The sequence below is a fragment of the Ursus arctos genome, chromosome X (assembly GCF_023065955.2).
Source record: "Ursus arctos isolate Adak ecotype North America chromosome X, UrsArc2.0, whole genome shotgun sequence".
Taxonomy (NCBI): Eukaryota; Metazoa; Chordata; class Mammalia; order Carnivora; family Ursidae; genus Ursus; species Ursus arctos.
The window spans coordinates 107,566,251-107,584,757 of NC_079873.1; the positions used below are offsets into that span (position 1 = coordinate 107,566,251).

General features: G+C 43.5%; 1 protein-coding gene across 3 annotated transcripts in view; it reads right to left on the reverse strand.

The window, feature by feature from the left end:
• Nucleotides 1-18,507, reverse strand: part of AFF2 (ALF transcription elongation factor 2) — a 446,211-nt gene that overhangs the window by 158,967 nt on the left and 268,737 nt on the right. For all 3 annotated transcript variants that reach the window (XM_026479777.4, XM_026479775.4, XM_026479776.4), the window contains exon 4: nucleotides 14,816-14,860. In XM_026479777.4, the coding sequence (XP_026335562.1) occupies nucleotides 14,816-14,860 (45 nt within the window). The remainder of the gene's footprint in view (nucleotides 1-14,815; nucleotides 14,861-18,507) is intronic.

Consider the following 18,507-nt stretch of genomic DNA (forward strand, 5'->3'; position numbering starts at 1 on the left):
GCTGGGCTTTTGCCACCACTGAGCTCCAAAAGGATGGGTTTTTCTAAAGGGAACATCGTCAAAGAGGCAGCAGGAGGCAGGCTTTGTCCCCTTTCTGTAGGCCAATCAGATTTTGGTGGTTTTAGAAGCTACTTTATAATTGCTTTGAAAGCACTGCCCTTACTCATGCTACTTCCTCAATTCGTTGTCATGTGTGTGCGTCACACAACCTGGATGGCCAATCAAAGCCAGTAAGCCCACCTCTAAGGAGAAGCCCCGCTTTATTAAATGAGCCTTGCCACGAACGTAGAATCCGGTGAGTGGTGGTTGACAGGACTTAGGCCATGTTAAGGTTAATAATCCAGATCTAGGGTCCCTGTGATAGCATTAGATTATGGTGCATGTGAGCAACTTCCCCTATGAAGTAAAGGGTCATCTAAAGTCTCCGGAGCTGTCCAAGTGCCTCCTGTGGTCCCTCCTTTAATGGTGTGCCTTAGGTGAATATCTCACGGGAGGAACAAGCTGGAAAGCGGAGAAAAGGGGGAGTGAAAGCGAGGGAGGGGAAGGAGGCAGGGGTGCATACGAATCAGGTGCTGGGTTTTTATAGTACCATGTTTCTGGAAGGGGCCCTGCCAGGGTCTTGCATACCCTTTGCTTCCCAGAGCCTGGGGGTGAAAGCACTATCACTCCTATGGAACGCGGGGAAGGAACTCGCCCGAGGCCTGGAGAGTGGGGTGGGCACTTCCCTGCACTGCCTTCAATTTCTCTCCTCTTCTCTCTTTTGTGGGGACATTCGCTTTATCTCTTTCTACTTAGCCTGATTTTTGGTCCTTTTTTATGCAGTAGGAGTCCTGCTCGGGACTAGAGTAGCATTTGACTAGCAGACTCTATGTAAGCCTCAGGATGGAAATAAATTATTTAGATAGACTCTAAACATGGTCAAGGGTACGTAGTCAAAAAGTAAAACTAGATTTGGTTTTATGTAATGATCAGACTCAGAATGAAGACCTGGAGCAGATCTTAAGACAGAAGCTAGGGGCAGTTCTCTTCACTAGAATTTTCAGCCATGAAAATAAATACTATTATTTTGTACTGTCCAATGATAGCCACTGGCCACATGTGGCTCTTGAGTGCTTATGATGTGCCTCATGGACTGAGGAACTGAACTTTTATTATAATTTAACACATTTAAACTTCACTAACCAGCCACGAGCCACATGTGGCTACCGTTACCGGACTGGACAGAGCAGACTAGTCAACACTTCAATTCTACAGGTGGAAAACCTGAAGCCCACCATGCTTCAGAGACGAGCCAACGGTTGCAAAAGAAGGTCGTGGATGGGTCAGGCTTAGCTTGGAGGTCTCCTGATGCCCAGTCTAGTGCCTTCCTCTGAATCCCAGTTCTTCCAAAGGCAGGGGCTCTGTGGTCTCAGCTGGGTGACACAGCCCACCATTCATTTTGGTATCAAAAGTGCTGAGTGCGTGGGGCGGCGCCCTCTGGGGGCTCTTGGGTCGAAGAGCAGGAAAGAGTCTGCAAAAGTTGAGGGTGGACAAGCTCCTTGGGTTTTCTCTAGTCCCAACAGGTCCTGAGAAGTTGGAAGGGACTGAAGAGAAAACCACCAGAGGCTTAGAGAGCCGGGATGCTTTTGTCTGCCTCAGCTTTCGATGGGCCTGTGTTCTGTATTGTGTGATCTGGCAACTTCTAACTAACATGTTGCCAGGGGAGAGCAGGATGAGCTGGTTTGTTCCCAGGAACGGGAGATCTGGGGGGTGGGGTGGGGTGCTCTGTTTTGACACGACCTCTGCTGTGAGGCTGAGAGTGTCTAACAGAAGCAGCATACAGGTTTTCAGTCACAAAAAGAAGTCTGGAAAACTCCCTCTGGAGGAATAAAACACATGTCATGGAAGCATCTTCCTTGTGTCCACACTGATAGTAAGCACAGTGAATGGTACCAAACTGGCCCCTTTAACATTATTTAAGAGATTCGAATCAGCTCTGCGATTACAGTAGCATATGGGGTCTCCACCTTTGCTTTTAATCAATGCCTTGTTTCTAGTGATATTGCTAACATTATTATACTTTGAGGAGCAATATTAAAAATAGGTTAGAGCAAAGGTATTAAATAATGCTTGGCAATGGAAAAACCTAGCACAAAAAGTAGCACTAAATATATTATTTGAAGAAATAAGAAATGGAGTCATTATAATGCCTAGTATTTGTAAAACTATTCCACTTACTAACCACTATCATCTGCTTATTAACTTCCAATAGCTCCGCGGAAAACATATTATTACTTTACCAAGGGTGGACATGACCCTGTGAGGCCATTTTCTCTAATCATTTCTCTACAAATTTCAGTCACTCAACAAACAGCTACTCTATGCACTTCTTACATACCTACCCTTGTCACTTTCGTGGACATGTCAGGCTGGGCAGAGGGGCTTCTGGGCTGGGCTAAGGGGACAGAGATATGAGTGTGACACAGACCCCGATCTAAGGAATGTGATATTATGCCATGAGAGGCAGTCCTTCCCACCACACGAAGGTGACAAGTGTGGATGTAGAAAAGGTAATGAGGGCACCAGAAGAAGGAGAGAGAGATTCATTTCATTTGGACAGTTAGGGCTTCAGAGAAGAAGTGATCCTGGGGTTGGCTCTTCCATGGTGTGAATGGGAGTCTACCAGGCAGACCTAATATTTACCCAGTGTTCCAAGCACAATCTAGGGGCATAACTAACGTATATTAGCTCATTTGATCATCTCATTAATCCTGAAAATTAGGCAGTATTGGGGCACCTGGGTGGCTCAGTCATTAAGCGTCTGCCTTCGGCTCAGGGCGTGATCCCGGTGTTCTGGGAATGAGCCCCACATCAGGCTCCCACGCTGGGAGCCTGCTTCTTCCTCTCCCCCTCCCCCTGCTTGTGTTCCCTCTCTCGCTAGCTGTCTCTCTCTCTGTCAAATAAATAAATTTTTAAAAAATCTTAAAGAAAAAAAAAGAAAATTAGGCAGTATTATCCCAGTTTTGTAAGTGAGATCCAGAATGGTTAAGTCACCCAAGAATGTTCAGCAAGGGAGAAGAGCCAAGCTCTACTTCCTTAACCGTGATGTCTCCCTAGAACATTCTTCCTTTTACTGCTCAGATACTTATCTCCTTGTAACTGCCCCTCAGGGGTTGGGTTCTACCATTTGAGGCCTCCTAGCCTAAATCCAGCCTCGAGGCTCACTCCCACACTGCAAGTCCCTCAGGCATGGGTGGCCTGCTCCCTCTTCTAGTTCAATCTTCTCTTGGCTAGCCTCGCTCTTCAGGCATTCTGATTGTGGATCCACTCACTATCCTGCTGACTTGTTGCTAAATGCATTTCGCTTCAGCAGCATATCTCTTAAAATTTGTTATGAAAATTTTGGAAATTGAGAAAATTTAGAAAAGGAAAAAACTCACCCATTATCCTGTCACCCTAACAAAATGAGAACTATTATTTCAGGTATTTTCCTTTAGTTTCTTTTTATTCGTATCTTTACATGGCTATAAAAAGTAAGTACATAAAATGTTATAGTCTGGTTATTTCACTTCATAGTATACCGTAAGGTGGTTTTTTTTGTCCCTGTTGCTACATCAACCTCAGAGCCATCTTTTTAACAGCCGATTATTTTTCTGAGTGTATAAGTCAGAATTTGTTTAACTATCTCCCTATTGTTGGACATACAGTAGCATTTTTTGCTAATTACAAATAATACTGTAATGAATAACTTTGTTCATGTAGTTTTTCTAGGGGTTTGAATTTGCCCCATAGCACGGTTTCCCCAAAATGCAATGACAGATTATCAATGTACCTCTAAAAATGGGGTGACCATCCTAAATAAACATAGAGGCACACCATGTTCATGAACTAAAAAGGCACACCAAGTAAATTCATCTACTGATACAATGCAATACTTACTAGCATTCAAGCAGGATTCTTTGAAAATACAGACAACACGTTTCTAAAACTCATATGGAAAGAAAAGGAAATTAGAATAGTCAAACTACGTTAGAAAAAAGAACAAAGGTGGAAGATTCACGTTATCCTAATTTTAAGACTTGCTGTAAAGCTACAGTATTGAAGACATTATGGTGTTGGTGAAAGGCCTGGGGCATAGACCAATGCAAGAAACTGAAGGATCCAGAAATGGAACCACATATATAAGGTCAACCTACTTTTTACAAAAATGCAAAAGCAATCCAATAAAGATAGTCTTTTCAACAAATGGTGCTGGAACACAATGAACAATGAGCTCCAACCTACACCTCACAGCGTATAGCAAGATCAATTCAAAGCCAGTCAAAGTCCTACACGTAAGGCATGAAACTATAAAATTCTTAGAGCAAAACACAGGAGAAAATTTTTATGACTTTGGGTTAGACAACAAGTTCTCAGACTTGACACCAAAATCATAATCCATGAAAGAAAAAAAAACTGATAAATTCGCCTTCAGCAAAAACAAAACAAAACAAAAAAAACTTTTGCTCTTAGAAAGGCACTGTCAAGGAAATGAAAGAAAGAAAATATTTGCAAAGCACATATCTGACTCAAAACTTATATCCAGCATATATATAGAACTTTGAAAATTCAACAATAAGGTAACAAACAATCTGGTTTTTAAAGTGGGCAACGGATTTGAATGCACGAGTCATCAAAGAAGACTTACAAAAATGAAAATGAGCACATGAAGAGATGCTCGACATCATTAGCCATTTGGGAAATGCAATTCAAAACCACAGTGACATACCACTACATACTTATTAAAAAGGCTGAAATAAAAAATAACAATAAGATCAAGTGCCTGCAAGGATGTGAGCTAGATTTTTCATAAGTTGCTGGTGTGAATGCAAAATGGTATAGCCGCTCTGGAAAACAATTCAGCACTTTTTAAAAATAAGGTTAAACATACACTTGACCCCCAGTACCCCTCTCCTAGGCATATATCCAAGATAAATAAAAACATAATCGCACAAAAATCTGTACGTGATTTTTAAAAGCAGCACTATTTATAATCACCAAAAAACTAAAAACAACCCAACTATTCTTCAATGGATGAATGGGTAAACTGAATGAACTTTCTTTTAAATGTGCTGGCCAGAAATCAATACCACATGCCAAGTGTGGTCTAAGTGGAACAGAGCAGAGCAGATCTATCCTCTTCTTAGTTCTAGGTGTTCTAGAGCAGGGGTCAGCAAACTACCTCTCATAGGCTAATTGTGGCCCACTGTCTGTTTTTATAAATAAAGTTTTATTGGAACACAGTCACAAGCATTGTTTTACACACTGTCTATGGATGCTTTCACGCTAAAACAATAGCATTTAGCTGTTGAGACAGAGACCATACGGCCTAAAAAGTCAAATGTATTTACAGTCTAGGCCTTCACAGGAAAAGTTCGCTGAGCCCTGCTCTAGATCCTTGCATGAACACATCTGTGGGCAGTAATACATGTTACCACTAAATTTTTTATTATCTACTCAGAACGCTGGCAGACTGAAGCGCATTGCTATATAGATATACTCCTACGGAACTTCATTTTAGTAGATTCGGCACGTCTGGTAAGCTGTTTTCCTGATTCCGACACATGGTACTGTTAGCAATTGCCTGGCTTCATCATTATCCACTGGGTCAGGAGTTGAGCCCTGTAGTAATCACTTAAAATCGATTTCGTCAGCCCTATATCCTCATGTTGAAAGACAGAATGCACAATAGTTAACAGCACGGACTCAAGCCGGGTTGCCCAGGGTTGAGATCTTGGTTCTGCCACCGGCTAGCTGTTGAACTTGGAAAGTCACTTAGGCTCAAAGTACTTCCATTCCATGATCATAGCACTTGCTACCAAAAAAAGGCTATGCAATTATTTGATATTATTATTAGTGTGTACATTCAGTTCGGGCCAACCTGAGTTCCAATCCTGTTTTGTCCCTTTAGTAGCTATATGATCACGTGCTTTGGGACAATTTATTTAACCTCTCTGAGGCCTCCAGGCTGCCCTTGGCCCATCAGTCAGTGGTCTCTGGGTAATGAGCTAAGCACTGCTGGAGAAATCATACAATCTACAGGTTGGAACCTTGACATTGCCTCATCATCTTACTAAGAGTAGTCCTTGGGGAGCCCCCCCCCCCATCAATGACTATTTCAAACCTTCTCTAATCTCCTCAAACCTCTAAACTTCCCCCTGGCTACCTCCAACCCCTGCTGGCTCATCAGGAGACTCGGACTAGAAATAAAAAATTCTGAAATGCTCCCACATTCACTTCTAATATTTTGTGGTTTTGTTTTTAATCTTTAATGCATCTGGAAATAATAGTGTTGTGTGGTGTGAGGTAAGAATCCAAGATTAACTTGAGAGCAGAAATGTTTGTGATGCCATCCTTCCTATCCAAGAATTATACGCCTTTCCAGTTTTTCTAAAATGTTCTTTGGTGTCTCTCATAGTGACTTAGTGTGTTCATATAGCTTCTGGCACATTTCTTGTTAAATGAATTCATAAGATATAAATGGAGTCTGTTGGCCCATTATATCTTACAGTTGGTTGCTTACATGTAAAGACTGTTTCTATATATTTATTTTGCACACTGAAATAGTGCTGAATTGTTGTATTGTTTGTAATAGTGCTTTTGGTTAATTCTTTGGGGAATTTCAGGAAAACAGTGTGTATATAAATATACACACACACACACACACACACACATATATATATATATATAATCTACGAATAATCATTTCACACATTCTCTCCCATTTTAATACCTATTATTTCTTTAGCCTGTTTAATTGCCTTGGCTCACCTCCAGGACAATATTAAATAATAATGGTGATAAAAACGTTTAGTCTGATTTCTCAACTACTGTGGGAATGCTTTTACAATGCCTCTGTGAAATGTTACACTAGCTTTTGGGTTGAGATGGATACATTTTATCATATTAAGGATGTTCCACCTATTTCTACTTTATCTAGAGTAAGTGTTGAGTTTTGTCAAGTATCATTTAGCATCGATGAAGACAATCATGTAGTTTTTTTCTTTTTTATCCTATCCATAAAAGGCATTATATTCACGGATTTCTTAATACTGAATCAGCTTTACTTTCCTGGAATAAAGCCCACTTGGTCATGGTGCATATCCTTTAAAGTTCTGTCTGATTCTATCAGCAGTTCACTGAGGAAATTTTCATCAATATTCACAAGTGATGTTACTCTGTAATTTTCTGTTTTGTATTCTGTTTTTGTCAGATTTTGGCATCAATATTATGTGCTAATTTGGCTCTTCTAAAAAAATACTTTGCAATATTTTCATCTGGTTCTATGTTCTGAAACCATTGGGCTGTATTACTCCTCCATGGTTTGGTTTAATTTCCCTATGAAACCCTGCCTGGGACTGATGATTTCATGAATGAGTGGGACTCCTCTTCATTTCATTGATGGTGATAAGTCTGTTCAGATTTTCTCTCTTCTGGAGACAGTCTGAGTCAATTACATTTCACAAGAAAAATTGTACATCTCATCTAGATGCTTATATTTATTTGTTCTGAGGCGAGTGGATTACCACTAACAATTATTTTAATTTCCTCTGTATCTGAAAAGTTATTACTCTTTATTATTCCTTGTTTTATGTATTTGTGCTCCCCCCCCTTGGTGAGGTTAACAAATGATTGATTGCTGTTACTGTTTCATCTTGGAAAAACAAAGAACAGATCTTAAAAGTGCTAATTCTAATGAGTTTCTGTCTGTAATTCATTATTCTGCAGCTCCTGACTTATCTACTTTTAAAACAGCATCTTTAGGCTCTTGTATCACTGCTTTGGCTCTTGTTGTTGTTGTTGTTGTTTTAGATAAAATTGCTTCATTTTTAAATAATTCCTGCCACTGTGGTGGTCATAGCTTTGATTTGTTCCCTAGCAACATTTTTTTTTAATTCCTTTTTTTCTTTTCTTCTTTTTTGTTTTTTTATTTTTGCACAGCTCTTACGGTGGTTCCTTTGATGATGATGATGATGATGATGATGATGATGATGATGATGATTATTGATTTTTCTAGTGACAAGTGTTCTTCCTGGACAAGAATTGTTTGCGGGATGTTTCTGTGGCAGCGGGAGCCGTGGCTCCGTCCCAGACTAGCAGGGGTTCTCTTCTCAACACCAGTGTGTGCGATCAAGTGCTTTGGCTTCTATTTCTGTCTTATCAAGAGACATCAGGCCTACAGGCTGCTCATAAAGCAGCTTGTCAATCTTCCACCTTGTCTCAGCAACCAAGTGCTTTCCACAAATGTGGATTAGTTACATCACTTCTCATTCAATCCTGCCTTTCCCACTTCTCAAGATCTGTATGTTTCAGACTTGGTCCACAGAAGCTTCCATTACAAACCTTCACACCCAATCCCATTATTCCCATATTGGTTTTGCTTTTCATGGTGTGCCACTTATCCTTTTTTTTTTTTAAGATTTATTTATTTATTTTAGGGAGAGAGAGCACAAGCAGGGGGAGCGGCAGGCAGAGGGAGAGGGACACAAGCAGACTCCCCGCTGAGCAGGGAACTTGATGTGGGGTTCGATCCCAGGACCCTGAGATCCTGACCTGAGCTGAGATCAAGTGTCGGATGCTTGAACGACTGAGCCACCCAGGCGTCCCTGTGCTGCTTATCCTAAAAGCAGTGCTTCATCAGCTATGCTCTAGATCCATGAGCATGGGAACAATTCTTTGGATTCTTCCCTAACCTTCACAGAATAAATTGTGACTTAGGCTTATGTACATCTTCTGGTTAGATCAGTTACGGAGTTCACACTTCTTTTTCTCATCCTCCATAACGATTTTGGCGATTAACAAGAGACAGCATGAGCCTGGCTCTATTCTTTCATTTCGAAACTGGAAGATGCCTACCAAATTGACTCGGAGAAGCTATGCTCTCTATGTATTTTCCAGAGACACTGGTTTTACCTCTACCCAGATACAAGTGCAACGGCCAACATCCTGGCATTTCCTCTTTTTTTGCTAACCTGATCCTACTAGCACAGCTGGGACAATGAGGCCGGTTCTCAAACAACAGTTGGAAGCTATTACTTCTTTCAGATAAGCCTAGACTGCTTTTTGGCAAACCAATACACTGTTTCATTACCCTCTCTGTACACCCAAGATACAGAAAGCAGGTGTAAATTCTACACGTGGCTTAAATTCTCACCTGCTTTCATTCAGTTCACTAGAAAATAATAAATCACCATATTCACAGAAAAAAACAGGTTGTCAGAAAACAGACTTATTTTTATAGCACACCTACGAAATATAGAGACTCATATATCGACTCGGTGATTTTAAAGGGGCTACTCTTGCTCACTCCCTGGACAGCTAAATGCTGAGTTGCTAAGTTATTGGTATTTGACATCATCTCTTCCCTGACATGTCCCACGTTTGACAGGTTCCCATGAATCACTGGGCCAGTCACCTCGTTACTCACGTTACTCATTTTCCCAATGACGTCTGTATAATCATTTAAAATTCACATCATACACTAGCTGCAAACCCCTAGATTTCACATGAAAATATTTAAACTGCTTGACAGGCTCTAAGTGCATTTGGAAGCACACTGGATGGCTTACCTACATTGTTCACATAATAGTTGTTATAATTAAATTTAGCATCTTTCTTCTGGGTTGGTTTGTGTTTGAGAAAAGAGAAAATGATTACTGGGAGGCAAATAATGGCTAATATCTCTTATGGGCTAATTTGCTCCCATGAATAGCTCACCTCACACACGCATACTACGTATTAAGTCCATTAGTGCTTTGAATTAGCTTCAGAAAAGGTAATACTCCACATAATTTACCCAGTCAAGGGCATTTTCACCTGCTGACAAATTTACATATTTCCCAATGTCATTAGGTAAGAGCTAGTCATCAGAATAGCAGAGGGTGCAATCAGTAGTTAGTTCATTTATTTGACTCCATCAATGTTAACATTAATTATAGTCTAAATTATATTTAGCAATTGTTGTCTTTTTTGGATGGAACACTACATTACTATTTCAAGAAACTATAATTTTAAAAGTCCACATCAGAATAGGATAGATGCTCTTTGAAACATTCTGGAAGGACTAGTATTTAAGACTGCTATACAGAAAATCGTTTGCATGATTCCAATTTGAACATTATTTATACATTAATTTGACAGGATATAAAATCAATTGCCTAATTATTGGTTAAATTTATCAAAGAAATTCTACTGAAAGGTGCTTGATTATGGTGCATAGTTATGATAATATAATCAAATTTCCTTTCAGACATAATTGACCAATTTTGTTCCCTGATCCATTTCTTTCTCGTTCTTAAGAAGGGCTTCTTCATTTGTTTCCCCTTTTAAAAGTAAAAAAATAGCAAATACCGTGCATGGTCGTTCTGTAATTATTTGGTAAGATCTTTCCATGCTAAAACTGTACACTTAAACACAGACCTAATACGTGGAATTGCCATAATTTAGAATGCTGTAAACACAGATCATGCCGTAATGCGAAAGAGGGACCCATGTCGGTGTTTACCAACCTGATCCATATGGTGGGGAGAGATCCGTAAGATGATACAGTTTATCAAATCGAGTTCCCTAAATCTTAGCTAGCAAATTCAGCATTCCCCATAAACAGTGAATTACCCTTACAGATGTTAAACTATGAAATTATCAACTACTGAAGGTACTTTGCTAGGAAACACAATCTGTTCGGCGTCAAGGCTAAGAGAAGCGCTCTATCTACATTTTCAACTCGAGAAAGGACTTAATTGATAGTTTGTTGATATTTGTAAGTAAATTCTTGCAAGGAACAAATAAATCATACCACTGCAAAGCAAATAATCACTGAGCATCCCTTCTCGGCTAGTGGCATTTAGTGCACGCAGCTCTCCTTGGCTTAACTCTTCCAGAAGTGATGAGTCTAGGACCCACCAAGCCCCGTAGAGCTCAGGAGAGAAGCTGCAGCCCATATGATTTACATAGGAGCAGCTTCGGAGTCCCTCCTCTGATGGATGAATTGTAACTGCAGCAGGCCACCAGAGTCCTCGTTAGCTTTCATTTCTGTTGGGACTCGAGGGTAGCTGGAGTCGAAAGAGAAAATGGCATACCGACGGAGGCAGGTCCGCGGGCCGGGCCCGCTCTTGCCTTTCTGTTTCTGATTTGTCAAACGTAGAATAGGCATCAACGTACTTGACAAGTAGCGAAGACGAGCGGATCTATACAGCTTGTTTTGTGGCCGTTGGAGGAGAGGCGCTGTAGCCTGGTGGTTTCTGGCCTGTTTGAAAAACTACTTGAAATTATTTTGGCGTAATTGGATTTGTACGATTCAGGGAAGTAACGGCAGCTGAAAGGAATTGGGGGCTGATGCCATCACAATGTTCATCATAAAGGAGACCGGAGCTGGGGAAATCAGAGTGGATTCAAACGGCTAGCGTGGGGGCTGTTTCACAGAGTTTTAGGGTCATCGCAAGAGGTACGTGACGTGTGCGCAAGTGGTACACTGCTGCGATTTTTTATGAGTGGCAGTAACGTGTCATTGTTATTATTTTCTCCTTTGAGGGGAGATTTGGACATATTAAGAATGGTAGGAAGAAAGAATTGATTAATTCCTGACACCTGCTCAAAGCGGTCAGAACTAAGTCAGCCAGCATCTGGGGCAATTTTTTATTTTGAAATCCAGAGATTCTCCCCATAGGTTTGTGACAGGGCGGTGGACAGTTTGTTGTAGGGCAAAACGGAGACCAGGTTCCATTTCTGCTTCTGCCGCATACTAGCTTCCCCCTCGCTACAGGTCATTTATAACCTCTCCGGGCCTCAATTTCCTGAAATAATTAGGGACTACACCACGTTTCCTATTATCAAAATAAGATAAAGGAGTTCAAGTGCTTTCAAAGGCAGTCATGTGCCGTGGAAAAATAAGGTCACCCTATCAGGCCAGGTCAACCCTGGAAGACCAGAGGAGGTGGGCCACACGACAGTATAAGACGCAGGAGCACAAAGAAAGAGAAGTCCGAAGGAGAGCTGAGGCCACGATCACAGAAATGGTGAGAGGTGCTTTCAAAGAAAGCCAACTGGTTTGAATTGGAACAGCATTTTGGAAAAGGAGGCTAAAATAAAATGCATTAGAGAGAAGTATTTCCACTGCCTGGGGACTGAGGGGCTGCGAGAGGGGAGAGGCCAGTCGTGTTGTAGTTGGTTAATAAAAGAAGTCTGTCCCAAAGTGAGATGAAGTGGGTTTGCATGCTTAGCCTGCTGGGCTGTGGAGGGCAAAAAGGGGGGGGGGGAGAATCAGTGAGGTGGGGAGGTTGAGAGAGCAAACAGACGGCGACCTCTATGTTTGCCATGCAAATCGTGTGCACGCTTTAAAGATTCTCTCCCTGCAGGTGGGTAGTGGGGTGGGACGGTGAGTTATTACCCCCTGTTTGCTACATGAAGAGATCGAGAAGCCACACAGCTAGAGAGTGACGGACCCAGCACTTCCTACCCCTGGGCTAGAGCCCCTTCCTCCGCACAGCTACACCCTCGCTCTTGGCTTGTCTGAAAAGTGCTCCCGGTGTCAGAGAGAGGTGGAGAGAAAGAGGAAGGGAAAAGGTCCCCCGCTCCCCGGAGGAGGCAGATGGGAGTACGGCCATACAGAAGGCTGCCCTCGAGCAAACACGACCATGAACCTGTTTGGGCTATACAAATTTAAGAATTACTCATAAAATTTAGGACATAAACTTCAGAATGCTTACTTTCATTCTAAGCATGGGAAATGAAACATGTCATTCCTCACTAAAGCAAAGCCCGCTCATTAATGGTGCTGTTGAAAAAAAACCCAGAATTCTATACAATCTATAGCCCTTCAAAAAAAAAAACAAAGAAAAAAAAAGACGTTTCCCTCGATTCTCTTTCAAGAACAGAAGGACTTTTGTTACTTCCTCAAAGGGTGCTATCTTTTACGAGCTTATTAAGGCAACCTGCTTCTTTTCTTTCCATGTTTAAGTGACATTCTGTTGTTTCCTTAAGTGGCTCCTCCAGCGGACCGGGGCCCCCAGCCTCTGCCAGGTGCTCACCCGGCTCCCCTCGCTCGGGCAGTGTGGGAGCCCCACAGGCCCCAGGACCAGGCCGCTCTTGAAGAGATTCCAATTGTGACCAATTAGGTGCTGATTTTGAAATGGGTCCCACATTCCTTTGGGAATTAAGAAAAGACCACTGACTTCATTTGGAAGAGAGCAAGAGGCTTCTTGCCATGTTCCCGTCCTTTAAGGAAGGCAGCCAACACACTAGTAAGGATTTGGTGTCTCTGGTTGATCTGACCATCTCCGTCCAATGGAAGGAGCAGGCAGCTGTGGTCCCCAGGTGCAGCACACTGGTGGATTTCTCAACAACCACCCACCCTCCACCCCAACCCCTGGACCCCGGGAGAGATGACAGAGGGGTTCCTGAGCTCTCACAGAAGTAGCCAGTATAGGGGTGCCCGGATGGCTGAGTCGGTTGGGCGTCTGACTCTTGGTTTCAGCTCAGGTCATGATCTCAGGGTTGTGAGATTGAGCCCCGTGTCAGGCTCCATGCTCAGCACGAGTTTGCTTGAGATTCTCCCTCTCCCTCTGTGCCTCCCCCCCCATGTTCTCTCTCTCTAAAGTAAATAAATCTTTTTTTTTTTTAAGTAGCCAGTATACTCCCAAATCAGATGGTCTCGTCTCTGATCAAATTAATGTGACTCGTCTCTTTAATAGGCAGCAACAACGTTCCTGGGCTGAAAACTGGTGAAATCAGTGGTCAGGGCAACCAGACAATAAACAGCTCTCTCCTCTTTATTATTCCTTGGGCTGCACTGTCACAGTTTCCCTTGGAACCCCGGGCTGCCTGGAAGGCAGGCACCACGGGGAGTCTCAGGCAGCAGTGGGGGTGAGTTCCACACTTTGGTAAGTGCAAGGAGGTGTGCGACTTCTCAGTGGCACACTGCTTGTCCTCGGCCCTGGGCAGCAAGCCTGCGTGCCTTTCTCATGGCCACACTGATCATCATTTATCATAATAATAAGCATCTGGACCCCTTGGCAGCTTCTAAGGGAATCAGGACAGGTATCATTATCCTGTTTCACAGACAAGGAATGGAGATTCAGAAAGATGGAGTTCTCTGTCCAAATCACAGAGTGACAAACAGCAGAGCTGGCCCTGGGACTTGGTGCCACGACTCCCGTTCTTCACGTACTGTGTCGCCTTGCCTTATGATGCCAGCAGCCAGAGACAGGAGACCCATTTTCCTGGCTGGGCTCTGGCGTTGTGTTTGCTTTAAGCGTCTACTCTGGAAGATGCAACTCTGTGCTGCCTCCCTGCCGTTCTTACGCACACACTCCCTCCCATTAGGAACAGGGGCTATAGCTTGCCTTCACTCTCAGGTCTCCCCGCCTCGCCGCCCTCCATCCTCCCACATCTTGCCCCCTCATCATGGGCCGCAGCCCCCACAACCCTGTTCCACCCACGTTGGTGTGGGAGGCGGCAGTGAAGTTGAGACTCGAGATCCCAGAGAGCAGAAAGCCCAAGATTTAGGGTAGGCTGCTTGAAGAGGGAGAGTTTCCTGAAGAAGGTGGGGAGTCTCAAAAGAAAGACCCAAAAAGGCACAAGAATGAAACAGAAGCTTGGGGAGACAAGACGAGTTTGGCCAGGGATGGGGAGAGGACAGGTGAGAAACGAGCCAGGAGGTGTAAGCAGAAGGGTCTTGAAGTGGAATGCGAGGATTCCCCATCAGGATACTCCCAGAAACAGCACAGTAATTACTTGAAACAGCTTAAGCAGATAGATTGCTTCGTTATTAAAAGGCACAGAAATAAAGGTTTAAACTCACCCGCAAGATTTCTTCAACACAGCTTGGATCACTGGGAAGGCTTACCTAAAATAAAATAAACAAACAAAAATTAAGCACCATTTAGCTATTCTCAGAGAAGCTCGTTGTATAATACTTTACACGGTAGGAAAAAATTGTAAAGAAAGGAAATATAGCTATCAATGTGAGCTTTTCCCCTGTTAAGTACAAAACTGAAAGTATCTGCTAGTGGCCAATTTTATTTTGCTTTCATGAAGCAGGAAGACCACAGTGCAAGGTGCAGAAAGAGAGTGACACAATCTGTCACTGATGTTCTGTGGGAGGCTGGGCTGTCCCCCCCCCCCCCCCCGCCCCATCACCCAGGCTTTACTTTGCTCATCTATCCAAAGAAGGAGCTCGACCTCCTCATCTTTAAGGCCCATTTAACCTTCTGCCAGAGTTTAATATATTGTTCATAATCACAGATTTTTAAAAGACAAGGCCTATAGGACACCTATGATTGAATTAAGTTCTTTTTAAATTAAGGAGTCTAACCAGATGCCTGCAACTCTTCTCCAAAGCACCAAGGCTCAAAGTCCTGTGTAAACGGCAGGCAGGCCTTGGTACGCACAGAGAATCGCACAAACATACAAAGTGAATCCCGTGAGCCTTCTTTCCCAGCATGACATCTTCCTAATCAATCAAAATTCAAGCAACTTGCAGAAATGTCCCAAGGATTCACTGCAGGTCCGGCACATGGCTCTATGCTCCAGGGGCTCTACAATCAGTGAAAGCCAGAAGCCGAACACCAAAGCGAGGAGAGAGGTCTGCTGGGTGTGACGTCACCTGTGTGAGTTACAGGCATCCCCCAACATCCCTCTCTCCTTCACACCTTCCCCCTCTCCAGGACTGCAATTTGTCACTTCCGCTTCCCGCCAGCTCTGGCAAGAAGAACATTTGGTCTCTTTAATTCACTGCCTCGGAAGGTGAAAGGTCAGTCCTGTAAAGACAGCACGGCCACAGAGACTATACATTCCAGACCTCTCGCGGGGGCGATTAGGGAATAAGCCTCTAGTTATTCTGATAGACTGAAGGATGAGCATAACTCCATCTGGGGAAATGGGAAACAGAGTATGGCTCCAACCTGCAAAGAGACACGCTACCACCGTCAGCAAATCTTAATTCAGCATTAAAGTCACTGCTGTACAGGCATTAATTTCAACCTGTATTTCTTCAGTAACTTCTTCATGTAAAGGGCCCTGCTTTGGAAGCCTAAAATCTCTAGTGGGGCAGGGGAGCTAAGCAAGAGTCTCCCGTAATGCAGGAGCCGTCCATTATCCAGTATGGTCCCACTTCACACCTGTTATCCTAGAGTAATTATTGACAGTGTCTCCTCTCCCCATCACAAATGTCCCAGTTTGGATGATAAATTATACAGTCACCCTTCCCAGCACAATAATATTCTAGTACTGGGTAGAAAGAACAGTAGAAGGAAAGGCTGAAAAAGCGGTCCAGGCACAACTTCCCAGAGGACCTTAAATGCAGGTTCCCAATAGGGAGCTACGGGGTAAGGTTTGGCCCAGCACAGAGCATTCATTCATTCAACAAATTTTGTGAGGGCCAGTGACTGTGCCTCCAGCCTTGTGCTATGCACAAATACAATGAAAAGCAAAAGGAGACACAGCTTCCTTACTCTTGGAGTTTGTAGACTCAAGACGAAGGTAGATACGAGGAATCGCATAGTCAACGTAGGACTGAAACTGTGGTAAGCGCTACCCAAGACCATCCCACAGGCACTAGCTGTGCAAACTGAAAGATTCCTTGTCCAAATAAGCGTGGGAAATACCGCGATCCACCCCCCGCACGGAAAGCCACTATGTGCATTAAAGGCTCGGAGACACCTATCTAACCGTTTAACTCCAACACATTCCCAACTTTCTGGATCACTGAATTCTTGGCTTTTTAGTTTTTCTGATTTTTGTTTCCCAAACCACAATTACCACCATTCCACATAGAATGAGAGTTTGCAGAACACACACTGGAAGATGCTGGTCTCACATAGCACAGGACTAGAACTCAACGGATTAGTTTTAACAGTAGATACAATCTCATTCCATTGCTCAATGCTGCAGCAACTGTATTTTCCAAGACAATCCTTGAACTTCTAACAAATAACCTTTTCCAAAGGTCAAAATGATTATAGCAGAATTAAATCTTCAATATCATTGTTGCATTCTATCCGTGTGGGCTTCCTGGGCTAAAAATGTATGTCCCACTCCCAGAAAAAGGTCTTTGCTCTTTTTGTTCCCACAGAAAAACAATGTTAATTTTTCAACCACAGAGAAAAACATATCAGCAATATGCAGACACGGCAAGAACGCTTGCCCCTGGGTCTATACGGAGCTGGGTGGGAGTTCCAGCCCTACCACTCGGGAACAGGACTTGGTAACTTTACCCCTATGAGTTCCAGTTTTCCCAACTGTAAAATAAAGTAGAATAAAATAAAATCGCCATCATAATAATACCCGCTCCTTTCAAATCTCACAGGGTTTCTGTGAGCAGCAAATGAAATAAGTAATGTGAATGTGCTTTGTACCCTGCAAAGCCCCACACAATGAGCCAGGTTATTACCCCTTGTCCTGTTGTTCTCCTCACTGCTTTATTACTAAGTCGAGGCTTCTCGTCTTTTCCAGGAAAGACCTGACTCACTCTCGCCAACTGCAAATATCATCCCTACACCTGGTATTATAAATATCCATTTTCCTTATGGGGGAACTGCTGTCAAAATAGAAAGAGCTGTCGACTCTGGGGCTTTGCAGCAAATCTAATAATGACTTCTTGGGGTCGCTAGCACTCAGGATGGGGAAGGACTGCAGACAAGGGCAGACAAGTAAGTATGCGTCCACACCGAGTGTTCAGGTTGTTTTTCTTTTTAAGAAAATCCCAGAATCCAGCCTTGGCATGGAGTCACTGGTCCTGCAAACTCGTCTAGCCTTGCCCCACAGCTGTTTCCACCGCAACACAACTACATTTGAGCGGCAAATATTTCTCCCCCCTGCGAGTGCTTTTGAATTAAGCAGTGGAGCATTTCCTCTGCGCCTAGAATAGTGTCAGGCGTGGGGGGTTGGTGATACAAACAGCTACGAGACTTGGCCTCTTTCTCTCGGAGTTAAATGTCTAGATGGGACGGCAAAACAAACAATTAGAGACCCACTGGGACATACATTGTAAGGTAGTCGTGACAAGGGTAATAGGATCGTATTCACCGCCCGACCGCCTATTCATCAGTTCTCCCATTTATTTCTTTAGACAACAAATCCTGATTGAGCTCACACTGTGCTCAGGATGGTGCCAAGGGGGAGGGTTTGAAGACACTGAAGACAACATAATTTCTGGCTTCAAGACTCCACGCAAATTGGGAAGACAAACATTTACACGGGAAACAGACAATACGGAACAGGAGGTCTGATTAGCTGGCGGGGAGAGGGTACCTACCGGGTTCTCGGACAGAGCCATGTCCGACAGAAGCTCCCAGCCGCCGAGGTCCCCACTGTAGTCCTCACTCCACATGGGAGTGAGAGGCCAGGGATCTGACATGGCCGAGAAGTGGTGGAGCCACCTGAGGCCACTTCAGTCTCTGAGCACCCCGCGGAGCGGCACGCCGGGGGGTCACTCTGCACACTGCAGACAGCTGCACTGAGGCGGGGGCTCAGCCCCAGAATTTTGCCCAGTGG